We start from the raw sequence: 19,413 nt of genomic DNA on the forward strand, positions 1-19,413 counted from the left end.
CATTTTTGGGAAGCTTGAATAAAGAATCGTCAAACGATTTCGCAGCAGGAGACGGGTCTTGAGAGGACTCACTGATTGACGCCATGATCGGAACTGGTAATAATGCTTGAAACTACAAACACGTACGTGAAAATATAAAGTTATTGCGACCAATAAAGGGAGACGCAGTTTCGCCTCCGTGAGCACAACGGGCAACACAGCTTAATAATAGCGGATCATCAGACCGTGACGAAAATTCCAGCGTACCCACTCTACTGTAATATGGTGTGTATATACAAAACTACCTATATAGCGAGGCTAAATATAGAGTGTATGAAGTCATATAGTCACACCAAAAAACACTCAATAGCAGATCAGAAGTTTTTCCAAAATGACACAATGAGTCAAATTCAACACTTTATCAACCGTATATATGTATATACCTTGTATCTCCAGGAAGACCGTATAAATGTAGGTGAGAATACAAAAGATTGCCGGAGCGAATTCAAGGCGACCGCCATCCTCCTTGGCCTCGTTTTCGTAAGTCCATCAAGTACTTCTCAAGAAACAGCAATAGCAAACTTTCAAAGTCAAAATCCAAGATTTCAGCAATTTTGTTTTTCTGGTCAGTACTAAAATCACATTTGCACAACTAGAGACCATAAGAAACGAACATATGAAATTTGAGACAGATCCATCCATTACTTTTCAAAATGTAGTAATAACAAACCTCATTGAAAAAATCCAAGATGGCGACCTGTCGGTCATTTTAATTTTTTATCAGTCCAAAATTCAAATGAGCATAATCAAGCTTTAAATAAGGACAATTACCATATCTTATGAAATATTTCTCCCAAATCATTTCTTACAACAGTTTACAATAAATATTCAGAGTTTTACACAAATCAAAATTTCTATATTCATATACTGTATCTATCTGAAAAATTCTAACACAAGTGGTCAAATAAAACTCTTGTGTGACATGTTGGTGATAATGAGCTCTCTTGTGTGACATGTTGGTGATAATGAGCTCTCTTGTGTGACATGTTGGTGATAATGAGCTCTCTTGTGTGACATGTTGGTGATAATGAGCTCTCTTGTGTGACATGTTGGTGATAATGAGCTCTCTTGTGTGACATGTTGGTGATAATGAGCTCTCTTGTGTGACATGTTGGTGATAATGAGCTCTCTTGTGTGACATGTTGGTGATGAGCTCTCTTGTGTGACATGTTGGTGATAATGAGCTCTCTTGTGTGACATGTTGGTGATAATGAGCTCTCTTGTGTGACATGTTGGTGATAATGAGATCCCTTGTGTGACATGTTGGTGATAATGAGCTCTCTTGTGTGACATGTTGGTGATAATGAGATCCCTTGTGTGATATTTTGTGATGAGATCCCTTGCGTGACATGTTGGTGATAATGAACTCTCTTGTGTGACATGTTGGTGACAATGAGCTCTCTTGTGTAACATGTTGGTGACAATGAGCTCTCTACGGTGACATGATGGTGACTGTGAGCTCTTATGTGATAATCTGGTTAAGATGATATAATTTCATCAAGATTCTATAAAGGATATTGTGCATAAATATACAGCTGTCTCCCTTAGAACACTGAGAATTTAAGTAGAACTTGCAGAGATCCATTTTTTTCGGTGGTCGGTAGTCATGATTGAATGGACAATCATTTCCCTGTGGAAAAAAGGAAACCATTCAACATATTTCTTACAATGATATTTGAGAATAGAGCAGCTCACTGAATCTAGATGCTTTGGGTTTCAGAGGCAAAGCAAGATCTGGACACCTACTATTGAAAAATTGACAATGGACGTTTTAATGGGGATCATACAAACTTCAACATTACCTTTGATGGGATCAAACATTCAACAATCATTTCACTTGAGGAGACATGCTTAACATCAGATATAACAAATAATTAGTATCCAGCAATCCAGGAGAACTTTGGAACTTTTTTAATGTTATTGACTTCTGAAGATGTTTACTCAAACTGACATCCTGCCTGCAGATTTGTTTTTGTCTTTTTAAATTCCAACTAGAATTAGGCAAGGATCCCGAATATTTTTCACATTGTGACAAAAGTACCATGCCCCTCATCATGAAATGGCAAGGAAATAAAAAAAAGAAGCCAAAAATCATCTTTTGCATCTGACTCTTACAATTTTAAAGTCGAAACACCAGATTCTTTATCATCCAACTCTGATATTTCAGAGCCAAAATACCAGAAACTTTTACAAGAAACTGAAATTCTCTTTATCATCCAACTCTGAAACTTTGGGGTCTTAATTCCAGGCATTTCTTCATTACCTTAGAGCACTTTCCTTCCTTAAAGAATTTACAGATTGGACGTTCATTCATTGGCGTTAACAATAATGGTTTCTTTTTCGGTGGTTGATCACCCTGCTGTTGACGCTCCATCTTCCTTTTCATTTGTTTCATATGCTTCATTTTCTTATTGGAACTACTCTGTTTGTATATGTTCTGGAAAATTTCAACATTATTGGACTTTAACAATCATGAAAAATCCAAAAACCTGCTGGCTGGGTGATATCATTTCATATTTTGCAAGTAGAGTCATTTTTTCACTAGCTCCATGAGAAATTCAATATTCACCAGAATAAATTGGCAAGGAGGAAAACAGGTAATACACTAAACATATATAAATATATGGCAGATATATCACTAAATAATTGGCCACTTAAAATAACTTTCTTTTTTATTGATCTCTTTCAGTACGAACACGATCATTGGTATTTTGTGTGGCTGATGTTTCATAGCTATGCATCCTACCACAAAGTACACTCCCTAACAAGTGTCTATTAACAGTTTCAGCAGTTTGTTGGTTGAGACAGTAATTCATACAACCTGTAATAAATCATTTATATGTTTGTACTTCTTCAGAACATCAGATCATTTACATGGATTTCCTTTTTCAATCAGGATGATTAAATGAATAGTTGAAATATAGAAAAAGAGTTACCTCCCCATCATCAATAGCCACACTGGCATCAACATACTCTCCTTCTACAAAACTCATCATGGTTCGTCTTGTCTTATGGTTTCCTTGCTCATATCTAAAACACAAGTCAGTACACTTAACATGAAGTCATTGTGTAACATTTCGTTGTACAGTCGATTGGTAAGATTATTTACAGATTAACACAAGCTAGAACTCTTTGTTTGTTTGTGGGATATATCACCCCTAAGGACAGCCAGCGTTAGTAATGAGAAATCTGATTGGCTTTCCAATGTAGTTAATTGATTACATAATTGTCTGGCTATGTTTAACATTTAAAGAAAGCTAATGCATTCTCCATTAAGGGAATATTTTCTTCTTTTTTTTTGTAACTTTTAAGCTAAGATACCTCATTTACCTATAATTTGCAATTGAATGAATATTGTTGGCAATTAGCATCTCTATTATGCATAATATGAATTTTGTTTTCGCTAAAACAAAAGACAATATTATGGTACCGATGATAGATTATGAAAAATTACAATTGATCATCACATCAAATGAGGTTAAACAATTGATTATATACGATTATAGTCCCATTACTAGTCAGTGTCATTATGAGATGACAAATGGGAGGTCTATCACATGTCATCCTGAGTAACGAGGGTAAAGTGCGTTGACCATGGACACAACCATTACAAAACAGACTGGTCCATTTTTTCCAGCATCTTTTGAAACACCAACTACCATGGATATAAAACATCAAACCACACACTTTGGAGGCTGTGTAGGCTGATATTTTCACATTTGTGTTATATAATACCATTCTCTTATCAAAACATTTCAATTTATATCAAAACTAGAAATTGTTGTTAACAATTTTGCGGGCTTTTCACTTCTTTGGTAACAAGTTGACCGGAAGTTGACATTTATCCTGATAACAATATATGAGAAAGTTTCCTTGTTTGTTAATCTCTACAACATATCTAAAGATGAACTTTGAATCTTGAAACGTTAAGGAGATATAACTACACAATAACGTAGAAATACACTTTTTAAAGGTTCAAAACATATTTGACCCCAGTGACCTTGAATGTCGGTCAAGGTTATTCATATTGGCAAGCCTTATAATGTAACATCTGATGATCAATATATCCCCAATATTAGTTCTCTAGACCTTGTGAAACTTGACAAGAAGATTGTTGAACACTGGTACCCTATTTGGTATATTTGAACTTTGACCCCTTTCGGAAACCGGAAGTTGACATTTCGAGGGAAGTTTTTCTTATGACAATCAATAGGAAGTCTCCATAGAAGGTTTATTATCAATTTTCATCATTGTATGCCTTCTAGAAATTGAGAAACTGTCATTTAACGATTTTTAGTTAATTGACATCTGTGACCTTGAAAGTGGGTCAAGGTCATTTATATTACCAAACTTTGTTGCCAGTTACATATGCTTCTTATATGTGAAATATCAAGCCTCTAGGCCTTCCAGAACTTGAGAAGAAGTTTCTTCAAAGATTGGTACTGTAAATAGCTCTTTCTAAATTTGTGCCCTTTCGGAAACCGGAAGTTGACATTTCGAGGGAAGTTTTTCTTATAGCGATCAATAGCAAGTGTCCACAGAATGTTTATAATCAATTTTCATCATTGTGTGCCTTCTAGAAAGTGAGAAACTGTCATTTAACGATTCTTAGTTAATTGACCTCTGTGACCTTAAAAGTGGGTCAAGGTCATTTATATTATCAAACTTTGTTGCCAGTTACATATGCTTCATATATGTAAAATATAGAGCCTCTAGGCCTTTCAGAACTTGAGTAGAAGTTTTTCAAAGATTGGTACTCTTAATAACACTTTTCAACTTTCTCATACTGCTCAGCCGGAAGTTGAATTTTGAGGTACGTTTCTCTTATATCATTCGACAGGAAATATCCACAGAATATTTATGTCCAAAGTTGAAGACTTTTGGCAGCTTAACAATGGGGAAATTACCATTTAACGATTTTTACATAATTGACCCCTGTGACCTTGAAAGTGGGTCAAGGTCATTTATATTGACAGACTTGATATATAATTAAACAGACATCTAACACATGAAATATCAAGACCCAAGGCTTTGCATAACTTGAGAAGAAGTTTGTCATATTTTGTAACTGAAAATAACACTTTTGAACTTTTACCCCTACCGAAAACCGGAAGTTGACCTTTGATCCCAGATTTTTTCTTGTGGAAAGTGTTTTCTTTTTAATTTACACAATATGATTAAAACTGAGGTCACTAGCTTAAACAGTTCTTGAGTTACGGCATTTTAGGTAAAATCGGAAATGACGTTATGGCGGCCATTTTTGTTTTTCCGATTAATTTGTAAATGTCACTAAATGGTAGAAGACATCTGTGGAAATCTTCTCAGTAACAATTTGATAAAATATAGCCCATCAATATTGATCTAGAATGAGTTTTTCCTATTTGTCGGCATTTTCAAAAGATCAAAGAAAATTTTCAAAATGGCATACAGCAGAAATGGTAAACATTTCAGAAGAACTGAAAACACTAAATTCATCGGTAGGACATTCTGCATCGATCTGAAGAAGAAAATTTCAAGAAAATTCAAAATTGACAAAAAAAAAATTTGTTAAATTTTGAACACTTCGCCCCACAGCGAGCTTTTTTATCTGACATATTTTGTATTAATATGGCACGAGAGAAAGTTAAATATGGGAATTCTCTACAAATAATATTATTGCACAAACTCTGTAAAATCAATGGTTTTTGAGATATAGCCGTTTTTAAGTTTTTGAGTTATGACGTCATGGCGACCATATTGGATTTTTGACCTACTTAAAAAATCGGCATAGACAACTTCATATACGTATCTACTAATAGGTGAATAGACTGTATGTCTAGCTTTTACAATTTAAAAGATTACGAACCCACAAAATTGGAAGAAGAATAATAAGAAAAAGAATAATAAGAATAATAAGAACCATATCAAAAACAATAGGTCTTTTCACCAGTTGGTGAAAAGCCCTAATGATACTATGTATCTATGCATGTAATCATGTATAGCAATAAACCATTATAGGTTTTGCTTTGTGGTTATCTCTGTATTTTGTTAATAAAGAAAACACTATATAAGCAAACAGTGTACATACATTTCTCCATCAGAGTCCTCATCATACGAAGGGCTATCATATGGGCCAGGAGGACTATCATACGGGCTGTCGTAGTGGCCTGGTGGGCTATTGTAGGTTTTCTCATACTGCTCCACGTCATCAAAACGATCCTCATATGGACCAGGTGGGCTTCGGTCGAAGCTGCCTCGCGAACCTCTAGAAGAGTGTTTGTCTGTGCCAGTACCCCAAGCTTGGTCATAATCCTCTTCCACCCTGTCTAAGTCATGGTATTCACGTCGTTTCTTCTTTTTCTGCAAACACCAAGAAATGAACAGCAATGATTCACTTACAGAGAGGAAATGAACAGCAATTATTCACTTACAGAGGAAATGAACAGTAACAACTCATTTACAGAGTGGAAATGAACAGTAACAACTCACTTACAGAGAGGAAATGAACAGTAACAACTCATTTACAGAGTGGAAATGAACAGTAACAACTCACTTACAGAGAGGAAATGAACAGTAACAACTCACTTACAGAGAGGAAATGAACAGCAATGATTCACTTACAGAGGAAATGAACAGTAACAACTCATTTACAGAGTGGAAATGAACAGTAACAACTCACTTACAGAGAGGAAATGAACAGTAACAACTCACTTACAGAGAGGAAATGAACAGTAACAACTCACTTACAGAGAGGAAATGAACAGCAATGATTCACTTACAGAGGAAATGAACAGTAACAACTCATTTACAGAGTGGAAATGAACAGTAACAACTCACTTACAGAGAGGAAATGAACAGTAACAACTCACTTACAGAGAGGAAATGAACAGCAATGATTCACTTACAGAGGAAATGAACAGTAACAACTCATTTACAGAGTGGAAATGAACAGTAACAACTCATTTACAGAGAGGAAATGAACAGCAATGATTCACTTACAGAGGAAATGAACAGTAACAACTCACTTACAGAGAGGAAATGAACAGTAACAACTCATTTACAGAGAGGAAATGAACAGCAATGATTCACTTACAGAGGAAATGAACAGTAACAACTCATTTACAGAGTGGAAATGAACAGTAACAACTCACTTACAGAGAGGAAATGAACAGTAACAACTCACTTACAGAGAGGAAATGAACAGCAATGATTCACTTACAGAGGAAATGAACAGTAACAACTCATTTACAGAGTGGAAATGAACAGTAACAACTCACTTACAGAGAGGAAATGAACAGCAACAACTCATTTATAGAGAGGAAATGAACAGTAACAAACATTCCATGCTAACTTTACCTTGTCTTCCTTTTGTTGTTTTCGTCTTTTGTCTTTGTCACGTTTTTCTTTTCGTCGTTTCCTTTCATCATGATCATCCTTCCGCGGACGTTTCCGTTCATTATCTTCTATGTTTCCTTCTTCTTCCTCTTCACTTTCTCTAGCCTCTGGATAATCTATGTGTTGGGGGTTATGGCCCTCAGTTTGACCTGTATCAGAAGGTTATCATTACAGTCCCCTCTTCTGGACTCCAGATTTTATTTAAGGATACCACCAATAGAATGTATTGAAGAATTTAGTAAGAATAGGCAGGAAACTCAACAATGACCATTTCTGATGTATTATTTTGGGTATTGCCCTTTGTTATTTTCCATACTTAAATTTTGCCTGGAGTATAACACAAAAACTATAAGAGGTATCAACATGAAAGTTCTAGCATATATTGGGTAAGCAACCTTCCATTCTACTGATTCTCTTGTTAATTTTGATGTCATCAATTTATGGAGAAATAATGAAGGTTTTTGAGGGAAAACCCTGCTGACACTGACCTGTGCCATGTTTCTTTGGTGAAGATCTTTCACTGTTTTCCTTCCTATCTAATTTTGGGGGAGAGAGTTTGGTTGGCGCATTGTTTTCTTGTACATCATTGTTATCATCATCGTCTAACTCTCCGTCCTCCAATTCACCATCCTCTAATTCCGCTTCCAGCTCCTGACTGCTACGTGAATCATTGTTACGACGTGAGTGCCGTGATCTCTCTCTATCTCTCTTTCGTGACCTGACAAATTAGTATATCACTCTTAAGCTGTTGTTGTGAGACATGTATTAAAGTCTGAATGAAACATTGCATTGACATAACCTTCAGATGCGTTCAAGGGACTAGACATACTTTATGGTAATTGGGAATTTAGCTGTCTTATAAATAGATATGATATTGGCATAGATGATAAATAAAAAGTTTTTCATTCAACACCATTAATTTGTAATTCATACAATAACAATATTTGAGATTAACTTAGTGAAAAATTGATGCAAGTGATTGATAAATAATTACTTATATATCTTCCTAGCCCTGAGGTGATTTATGTTTTTAGACAGCTGTACAATTTTCAACTTTGAAACAATACAAGATGCCTATAGGCCTGTATCGCTAAACTGGCTGAATCAACTGAATCATTTAACAAAGAATTTAAAAAAGAAAGAATAATTTCCCTGTTAGGTCCAAACCTTTGGCCCTGTCCCTCCAAGAATCCTGGCATTTCCACAGAAAAAGGACTTTGAAAAATTTTATCTATTTCTTCTACACATATGAATGTATATGTGCATTGCCCTGCCTATCTAAGGGACTAGGCCCCACTGTTTATACAAAATTGATTCAGTCCTACAGATGGAGTAGGATTTTAGAGAATTTGTTTTCCTTTTCTTACTTGGCCCCACCCCTCCCTCCCCAGGTATTTCTATAACAAAAGAATAACAAAAGAATTAGTCCTTTTTTCCCCCTATTGGGCCCCCACACTTCAAACTTTCGGGGGCCCGAGACCCACCATTTATACCATACTGATTCCCTTTCGTCCAAGGAAGCTTTAGAACAAATTGGGGCAGAATTCAGACATTCCTGCAACTGAAAATAATTTAAAGGATTTGCTCCATTCCCAATATTTGGTGCGACCTGCCAAACATAGGGGTCCAAACCCATCGTTTGTACAGAATTTACTCCTCTTGACCTCTGCGTGCTGCAATTCACAAAAAGTTTAGGCAAAATCCTATGAGTCTTACAGGTTAAGTAGGATTTCAAAATTTTCCATTTGGGACCCATCCCCTCGGGCTCCTAGAAGCACAGACTCACCATTTATATAAAATTTGTTACCCCCTACCCCTCCCTATGTGGTTTGGCATAAGCTCACTAGTCCTTCAGCCCAGGGGAGCTAAAGAAGGGGAAATTACCAAAAAAAAGCTATAAAATTTATTTTGATTTTCTATGTACCTGTGATGGCGTCGACGATGACTTCCATGATCCCTATCTCGATCGATTGAGCGATGTCGAGAATGATATCTGTAATCACTATCACCATCAGAATTATCCCCCCCTGAACGTCTCCGTTTCACAGGTTTATCATAATCGTTAACATAATTCACATCTCCATCTTGCACATCATCTACGTAACACCTATCATCAGGGTCACTAAAACTCTTTCTAAGTCGCCTTTCAGATCTGTATTCTTCCTCATAACTATTTTCTTCTCCGTCAGAATTCAATGGTTGGGTATCTCCATATTGATCATTTTCGGTAATGTCCTCAGCCATTTCCATTGTCACATAGTTTCACTTGATGACAGTCATCACACAAGTCTTTACTTTTCCTCTGAAATTTTACACAGAATACAAAACTGAGAGATTTGTTATGGAAGGATTACAAGGCAAGTACATGTTTTGGCTCAAACCTTTCGAAAGTCTCTTGGATAATATTTTTTTACATCAAAAATTTCTTTTTACAACATGAGAGAAATGGGAAGGTACTCTATCATATTTACGATTCTCCATTTTCCTATTTCTCTCTTTCTCTTTTTTAAGTTAGTTTTCTGCCGGAATAAAATCTAACTCATAGTGATGTTTTACTTGGACGCAATTTTCTATTGGCCTTTGTAAACTTATAAATTTCTTTGATAATTCTCATGAATCATTTTATAGATCATTTAGACCCCAGCGAGAGTAGTCACTTACGTAGATTGACAAACGGTTACAAAATATTTGACAGTTAAGCTATTCTTTAAGGGAGACAACCCAATAAATTAGGGTAGGGAGGACCAGTGTCCATCCACATATCAATGCCAACATTGTGGAGCAAAGTCATATTAAATGTATCTATTCTGCAGTGTAGTGGGATGTGGGGAGGGTGGGGATGAGACACATGCTGCATTGATGTTTAAGTCAGACCAACAAGTTGTTCTCATGATCTGAATAGTTGTAATCATTTCAAAATTAGGGGGTGGGGGGAAAGGGTCGGCCTCATTGTACTTAACATCTTTCTGCTTTAACACTCTTATTTTACATTTTTTCATTATTTCATTAAACAACATATGTATAATTTCTATATTGAAGAATTAAATTGAAATTAATTTTAGAATTGAAATATGTAGGTATATATCAAGCTCATTGTATGTTATATCTTTCTAGTTAATACTTTCATTTCACATAATTTCTTCAGAGTAAACAGGGACATATGTAACATGTCTCTGGGGTAAACAGTATATCTATATTTTTACTACTAAAGACAATTATTTAAATGATTTGGCAATGTGATGGAACTTGATTTTCTTGTCTTTTCAATGCAGGTTAAGTGATCTTTGTATTCCATTTAAAATTATTTTTCTTTTGATAAGAATATCAACTTCACAGGAAGTGGCGTAATAGGGCGTTCTTTTCATATTTTTTATGCTTAAATCACATTAAGTGGGATATGGTCCAAGAAGGAACTCTCTTTTCTTTGTTCACTTTGTACACACGTGCATAACGTGTTGGAAATCACATTGCGAATCCATGGATTACGATAATGATGAATGTGGTCTTTCCCTCGTCCAAGAATAAGCGTTCTACCTTGAACGTGAATCGTCAGGTGAGCGACCACGTGTTGTTCACATGTTTGTGTCAATACAAATCACGCGGTTGTTCCGCACGAAAAAATAGTTCTTTATGTTTTACGATGTCTGATGGGCTTGGACTATATTAATCATATCGCCGTTCATACATGTAACATCACATTTAATCTCTAGTCCAAACATGAAGAAACGTCGGTCAACTCAGCAGAAGAAGACGGAAACAAATACACTCAGACAATTACGAAAGATCTATAAATAACCCGTTGGCCAGTGTTTGTGATTTGCTTACATCCGGGTTCCTTCACCATGTCGCCACGGCCTGTGTGCCGTCTACTGGGATGGCGGCAGTGGCAAGAAATAAATCTAGCATCATCGACGAAATCCCACCTCCTTTAGTTCCGCAAGCACTGACAAGTCGTAAAAAATATCCAAAAAAATAATGTTTTTAAGAAAATTTGAAATGAAAATAAAGTTGTGTGACAAAAATTGTTACGGATATAGTGCCCTGTCAACTTGGGGTTCTAAAATACAGCATCGTGCTGCCGTATTTTTCGTTTCCACATGCCTTACCTTTCTGCGATTTATTCTAATCCTTGCCACAATATTAAAATGGTTTATTTTGTTTTGAAATATTGAATTACGTAACGCTGAATAAGCCAGAATATTGCTAGTAGGAAACTTCGAATACATTTCGTGAGAGAAACCAACATGGCTAAACTCATTTGCATAATTTATGCATATTTTGTTACACTACCTTTGCCTGCAAATAATGCAGTCATTTCCTTGAGCATTTTTAAAATCAGCTGCACAAAATATGTGCTTAGACGGTGCTACATTTTTCGTTGCGGATGTGACGGCAAAAACATTCCTTCTATCCTCAATCCATGGATTCGCTTTGTGTTGCTTGTGAAAACCTCCCTACATTTTCGCAAGGGGTTGGGCCACAAGAAGGAGAGACTTGGAAGGTTTAGTTGTAGTATTTGGGAAAGATACCGTTAAAGAGCATGTCACTGAAGCCTTTTCAACTTGAGCTTTGATCTGATCGGTTTGTGTGAAATATACAGGTCCAACTATCGTCCATTTTTTGTAAGAATTTCCCAAGTACATTGCTCACTAGCCATTCCTACTGCGAACAAAATGGCGACGTAATTTTATTCAGTCACGTGATCGCCGATGGCTCACGAGTTGTCTGGAATTTTTCCATCTCAGTTAGCTGGGTCAAAGTTCAAATAAGGCGAACCAAGCCAATGTTGAGGTTCTTGAAGGACGTCACAAGATAATAAAATACCGCTAATTAAAATGTCAACCGAGTGAATAGATATAGAGATTAAGGTAAAAAAAAGGTATTATGATAATCAACAAAATATATTGACGAAAATAATAACTCTTGACCAGAGAAAGCAATTAAGGATTATTTACTTTATCATTCCAAGACAGACTCAAATGCATGGAATACTTGCAATGATACCTATACGTAAACGAAAAGAACACACAATTTTTTATCATTAAAGCTCAAAGAAGATGTCCTGTTTTGAAAACAACGTGGAAAATATCCACATTATTTTATTTAAGTAAAATGCCTAACATACTAAGCATGTCTAATGTGGATTATCTCGTGTATTTTGAAACTGCTCAGAAATGTACTAACACCTAGGACAAACGAATTTCTCATAATAAATATATATATAAGTGGACACTTTATGCAAATGTATATAACCAGATAGATTATCTATAAACAATATTATTTATGTATATAACCAGATAGATTATCTATAAACAATATTATTTATGTATATAACCAGATAGATTATCTATAAACAATATTATTTATGTACTGAAAACAAAACATGTAATGCGAAATATCAAGTGCTGTTTGCAGAAGTTTTGTAAACACAATTCACATTTTTATGTGTAATTTCTAACAATTCAAACGAGTCGAAAATTTTCTTTATCTTGTAATTTATAATACCTTTGCAACCAAACCAATCAAAAATCTAAATTGAGGATAAACCACGGACATAAATATAGACTATTTCTCAGTCAGTGATATTTCTTAGGCCCTATTTCTCTGTATTTCGTGACGTAATATTGTAAATGTCGTTATGAATTTATGACGTCACAATGAAAAATCCGCCAAACTTAATGTAATTGAGGTTTCTTAACACGAACTGATCGCTGATAATAAATTAGCCATTTCGTAAACAATATTATAATTAAGATTCTGTATATACAGATGCTATAAATAATAAAGAAGTTGTATAAGTTAACATGTTAGCATCACTGTTAACATACCAGAGATATAGACTCACAATCACTGGATACATCATAAATATGTCCATTGCTACGGTAAAATTTGACTCTATGTAACAATAACAATCCTCCCCCGGCCTCCCCCCCCAAAAAAAAAAAAAAAAAAACATTACTCCACTGTGATAGGAATCATCCACTGTGGTAGGATTAATCCACTGTTATAGGATTAATCCACTGTGGTAGGATAGGGTTAATCCACTGTGATAGGACAGGATTAATCCATTGTGATAGAAATAATCCACTGTGATAAGAATAATCCACAGTGACAGGATTAATCCACTATGATAGGATTATTCCACTGTGATAGGAATAATCCACTGTGATGGGAATAATCCACCGTGATGGGAATAATCCACTATGATAGGATTACTCCACTGTGATAGGAATAATCCACTGTGATAGAAATAATCCACTGTGATGGGAATAATCCACTGTGATGGGAATAATCCACTGTGATAGGATTATTCCACTGTGATATGAATAATCCACTATGATAAGGATTAATCCAATGTGATAGGATTAATACACTGTGATAGGAATAATCCATTGTGATAGGATTAATCCACTGTGATAGGATTACTCCATTGCGATAGGAATAATCCACTGCGTTAGAAATAATCAACTATGATAGGATTACTCCACTGTGATAGGAATAATCCACTGTTATAGGATTACTCCACTGTGATAGGATTAATCCACTGTGATAGGAATAATCCACTGTCATAGGATTAATCCACTGTGATAGGATTAATCCACTGTGATAGGATTACTCCACTGGCATAGGAATAATTCACTGTGATAGGATTAATTCACTGTGATAGGAATAATCCACTGTGATAGGATTAATCCACTGTGATAGGAATAATCCACTGTGATAGGATTACTCCACTGTCATAGGAATAATTCACTGTGATAGGATTATTCCACTGTGATAGGTATAATCCACTGTGATAGGATTACTCCACTGTCATAGGAATAATTCACTGTGATAGAAATAATCCACTGTGATAGGATTACTCCACTGTGATAGGAATAATCCACTGTGATAGAAATAATCCACTGTGATAGGATTATTCCACTATGATAGGAATAATCCACTGTGATATTATTAATCCACTGTGATAGGAATAATCCACTGTGATAGGATTACTCCACTGTGATAGGAATAATCCACTGTGATAGGATTACTCCACTGTGATAGGAATAATCCACTGTGATAGGAATAATCCACTGTGATAGGTATAATCCACTGTGATAGGATTACTCCACTGTCATAGGAATAATTCACTGTGATAGAAATAATCCACTGTGATAGGATTACTCCACTGTGATAGGAATAATCCACTGTGATAGAAATAATCCACAGTGATAGGATTATTCCACTATGATAGGAATAATCCACTGTGATATTATTAATCCACTGTGATAGGAATAATCCACTGTGATAGGATTACTCCACTGTGATAGGAATAATCCACTGTTATAGGATTACTCCACTGTGATAGGATTAATCCACTGTGATAGAAATAATCCACTGTGATAGGATTACTCCACTGTGATAGGAATAATCCACTGTGATAGAAATAATCCACAGTGATAGGATTATTCCACTATGATAGGAATAATCCACTGTGATATTATTAATCCACTGTGATAGGAATAATCCACTGTGATAGGATTACTCCACTGTGATAGGAATAATCCACTGTTATAGGATTACTCCACTGTGATAGGATTAATCCACTGTGATAGGAATAATCCACTGTCATAGGATTAATCCACTGTGATAGGATTAATCCACTGTGATAGGATTATTCCACTGTGATAGGAATAATCCACTGTGATAGGATTAATCCACTGTTATAGGAATCATCCACTGTGGTAGGATTACTCCACTGTCATAGGAATAATTCACTGTGATAGAAATAATCCACTGTGATAGGAATAATCCACTGCCATAGGATTACTCCACTGTGATATTATTAATCCACTGTGATAGGAATAATCCACTGTGATAGGAATAATCCACTGTAATAGGAATAATCCACTGCCATAGGATTAATCCACTGTGATAGGATTAATCCACTGTGATAGGATTATTCCACAATGATAGGAATAATCCACTGTGATATTATTAATCCACTGTGATAGGAATAATCCACTGTGATAGGATTACTCCACTGTGATAGGAATAATCCACTGTGATAGGATTACTCCACTGTGATAGGAATAATCCACTGTGATAGGAATAATCCACTGTGATAGGATTACTCCACTGTGATAGGATTAATCCACTGTGATAGGATTAATCCACTGTGATAGGATTATTCCACTATGATAGGAATAATCCACTGTGATATTATTAATCCACTGTGATAGGAATAATCCACTGTGATAGGATTACTCCACTGTGGTAGGATTAATCCACTGTGATAGGAATAATCCACTATGATAGGAATAATCCACTGTGATAGGATTACTCCACTGTGGTAGGATTAATCCACTGTGATAGGATTACTCTACTGTGATAGGAATAATCCACTGTGATAGGATTACTCTACTGTGATAGGAATAATCCACTGTGATAGGAATAATCCACTGTGATAGGATTACTCCACTGTGGTAGGATTAATCCACTGTGATAGGATTACTCTACTGTGATAGGAATAATCCACTGTGGTAGGAATCATCCACTGTGGTAGGATTAATCCACTGTGATAGGATTACTCTACTGTGATAGGAATAATCCACTGTGGTAGGATTAATCCACTGTGATAGGATTACTCCACTGTGATAGGATTACTCTACTGTGATAGGAATAATCCACTGTGATAAGATTAATTCACTATGATAGGAATAATCTACTGTGATAGGATTACTCCACTGTGATGTAAGAAGTTTATGTGCACGTGTACTTATTTTTTATGTTCATGGCTGTGTATGCTTAATAGAGGTGTTGTTTGATTGATTTCGTGCTTATGTTATAGCTATGACTGTATTGTTTTTTAAACTGCATGCCTATGTTGTAGATATCAGAATATTTTTTGTTGTCGCAAGAGTAGCTCGATCTACAGAGCTTGTAACATGCGACTTTAAATAATTATTCTTGTATCTTGTAAGACATTAAAACGCAAAGCAAACACAAATATTGAATATCTTCAAGATCGAATTCCGAAAAATATCGTATTTAATTTCTTTCTTTATCTTTATCTTATTCCGTGATAGGCATCCCTGCTCAGACTAATCTTGACCTGTACGCGCTAATCGGCTTTCAAATGCGTGGTGTCGCTTGCTTATAAGGTAAAGGGAGCGAACTCTTAAAATCAAGTCCAATAACCAAATTTAGAAAACTTCAATGATTCTTTGAGTATTGAACCAGTGACGTGAGTGTATAATGCCACCAACTAAGCAACGTGATATTTAAAGAACAACTAGGCCTGAATATTGCAGTACATAACTGCTAGAGTGCTAAAAGTACGAAACTAAACGCCGGTTTTTGTTCTGAGTAAAGCGCCATCTGCTGAAATAAAAACGTGAAGTGTGGAACGGAAAGAAGGTAAGAACTTCACGAACCGTTATATTTAATGTGTGCTTTAACAGTCCTAATAACAAAAGACGCCGGTGACTTCACACATCGCATGCTTTGTTCATCTGGCTGTTTGTAACATACATGTATCCAATGATTGATCATGGAATTATTCAAACCCCCCCCCCCCCCCCCCACTGCACTTTCTCTTCCATATTATCTGTTATTTTAACTAGTTCCTGTTGGTACAGTTTGACTATAAGTTCATGTGATTCGAGTGAACGTAATATACAGAGACCGGAAAAACATTTTGCACTTATACTCACCATAGTGAATATAATCTATTGTTGACGGTATATATACATTTGGCCTATATTTTATAAAAAATCATCAAAACATTCACTTTAGAAAAAAATCTGCCCCTGAGATCGCTCAGACACAGCTCCAGTCAAAGCTCCAGTCAATATACCGCCCAGCAATACAGACCATCTCTTAAGCCCGATTGAGCATCAGACTAGTAAACCAGAGGTCCCCGCTTTTAAGACCTAGAAGTAAATAATTGCCTCTTTTACATTGAATAACGGAAAAAGAGGATTCACAGTATGCTACTTGTCCTTATATGCTTTTGTAGAAGTTTAGAGCACATTTGAAATTATCTTGTCAAGTTTTTCGATTCTTTTGGGTGTTGATGACAAAATTTTCCAAGTAGCACATGCATGAAATAAATTCACTTGTCTCTACATTATTTACTTGGACTACTCAATGAAATTTGGTGACAAACAGTGTATAAAGTGGTTAACACTTCCCTGTTCATTATTCCAAATGCCTTCAGCTATTTACATTTTTTGAATTTAAATTAAAATGATCTGCGTAATTTAGTATTAATATGAGTAAGTTGTCTGGATTACACATTTTCTGGACTGGTGTGTTTGGGCCACCAAATTCTCTGCTGTGCACATGACAATGAAGTTGTCCCTTAGGTTATGGTTCAGTTGGTTGTTTTCATAATATACAGTATGTGGAAATGACTTTGAAGTTGGATGTCAGTGGAACATGTCATGGCAAAATTGAAGGCACAAGTGAAGTACTTTGATTGGTCCACGGAGGGAAAAGTGACCAATCACATGATGATCCTTTTTAAGATTACAATTTTAAGGAGCGACACCAAACTGCAAACCATTACAACTTACCTCAAGTTTTGTTTGGTGTACATCAAATGATCATGCCAGTCTTTTTGTCCTGTCCACAAGGTGTTGCATGGGGAACCATCAATTTTGCCATGTTCCAGGGGTATAGAGAGCAAATGTGATTGTAACCCCAGGAGTATCGAGGATGGCACAGGAATATCACTATTGGAAGTCCACTCCCTTCTCATCATGTAAATTGGAATTGTGAATTTGTAACTATTGGTGTCCAGGTTATTGTCGGTCCACTGTTATTTAACTATGTCATTTATGTGAAACATTTTTGTATAACATCAATATCTTAGAATGTGAAAAGGCAAACAAGATAAAAGCACTTTTCAGTACTAATTGAAATAAGGTAGAGTAGAGCCAGGTTAGGAAATAACTGTCCCATATAGGTCCTTCTAGGACTAAAACAAAACAAGATCAACTTATCATTTATATCTGTCCAGATGGGAGAGATACTCCAATGTCACTGAAGGCTAGATAACCTGGTTAAGTGTACTTTGCTTTTACTGGTGTGAAATTTCCTTATATCGCCTGAGGGTTGAGATGGGGGGATGGAATCCCTGTCACAGCAATCATGTACTGTCATAGTACCATTTATAAAGGTATGTTGGAATAACCACATGAAGATGGGAGGGAATAGAGGGAATCTATACCAGATGGAAAAGATGATTAAATTAGCAAACACAAAGTTTGAAGAGACATGTTATGTATAGATGCTAGACCTATTATTTGACTGGACCTGAGAAACATCAGACACTTGATAATGCTGGAGATTTCTTTCATTCATATATAACATATCTGTAGAAGCTCACATTGTCATATCACAAGTCTTGCCAAGTGGGAAGTTCTCTTTCATCAAGTGCTAAAAAGTTTTGCTAGGGACTCTTAAAGGCAGTTGATTAGAACCCTGGCAGGGTCTTTTTCATTAATTTCCCTATTACAGATCTGGCGCTGTTGACCACTTCAAGGGTAGAAGCTATAGGGGATTGAGATGCTTCCTTTGAGATATTGAACCTGGGTTTTGTTGTCTTCAGGGTCGAATACATTGTGTAGGAGGGAATAGTGTAGGAGTTGAGAGTACAGGTCACCTTACTAGCCTCAGCTTGGGGGAATTCCCTTTAGTCAAGGGGAAGTATGTCAGGCTAGAGACTAAAGCTTTGTCCGACTAGAGACTAAAGCTGTGTCCAGCTAGAGACCAAAGCTGTGTCCATCTAAGAGACTAAAGCTGTGTCCGGCTAGAGACTAAAGCTGTGTCGGACTAGAGACTAAAGCTGTGTCCAGCTGTGGTTAGAGACTAAAGCTGTGTAGGGCTAGAGACTAAAGCTGTGTCGGAATAGAGACTAAAGCTGTAACTGGCTGTGTGGTTGGCTAGAAACTAAAGCTGTGTCGAACTAGAGACTAAAGCTGTGCCTGGCTGTGTGGTTGGCTAGAGACT

General features: G+C 36.1%; 2 protein-coding genes across 2 annotated transcripts in view; one reads left to right on the top strand and one right to left on the bottom strand.

Annotated features, from left to right (window-relative positions):
• Positions 1-1,501: 1,501 nt before the first annotated feature.
• On the bottom strand, positions 1,502-12,033 carry LOC132550273 (zinc finger CCCH domain-containing protein 6-like). The gene is made up of 8 exons (XM_060214319.1): positions 11,943-12,033; positions 9,338-9,715; positions 7,902-8,131; positions 7,375-7,562; positions 6,107-6,378; positions 2,976-3,069; positions 2,303-2,476; positions 1,502-1,669 (listed from the first exon to the last, which is right to left on the bottom strand). Exons 2-8 carry the CDS (start codon positions 9,661-9,663, stop codon positions 1,502-1,504), a joined length of 1,452 nt encoding a protein of 483 aa, XP_060070302.1. The 5' UTR covers positions 9,664-9,715; positions 11,943-12,033.
• A 4,752-nt stretch (positions 12,034-16,785) lies between these two features.
• The window catches only part of LOC132550274 (transcription elongation factor SPT5-like), a 61,467-nt gene continuing 58,839 nt past the window's right edge, over positions 16,786-19,413 (top strand). The window contains exon 1 of the mRNA XM_060214321.1: positions 16,786-16,815. The gene's annotated coding sequence lies outside the window, so the exon portion shown is untranslated. The remainder of the gene's footprint in view (positions 16,816-19,413) is intronic.

This window comes from Ylistrum balloti, unplaced genomic scaffold, assembly GCF_031769215.1.
Source record: "Ylistrum balloti isolate Yb309-2 unplaced genomic scaffold, AGI_CSIRO_Ybal_v1 Utg370116, whole genome shotgun sequence".
Lineage (NCBI taxonomy): Eukaryota > Metazoa > Mollusca > Bivalvia > Pectinida > Pectinidae > Ylistrum > Ylistrum balloti.

Coding starts and splice junctions, on each gene's coding strand:
- LOC132550273 (XM_060214319.1), bottom strand. CDS start 9,663: ATGGAAATGGCTGAGGACATTACCGAAAATGATCAATATGGAGATACC. Junction 6,379..7,374: donor AACAACAAAAGGAAGACAAG/GTAAAGTTAGCA, acceptor TGGTGTTTGCAG/AAAAAGAAGAAACGACGTGA. Junction 1,670..2,302: donor AGGAAGGAAAGTGCTCTAAG/GTAATGAAGAAA, acceptor TTTTTTCCACAG/GGAAATGATTGTCCATTCAA.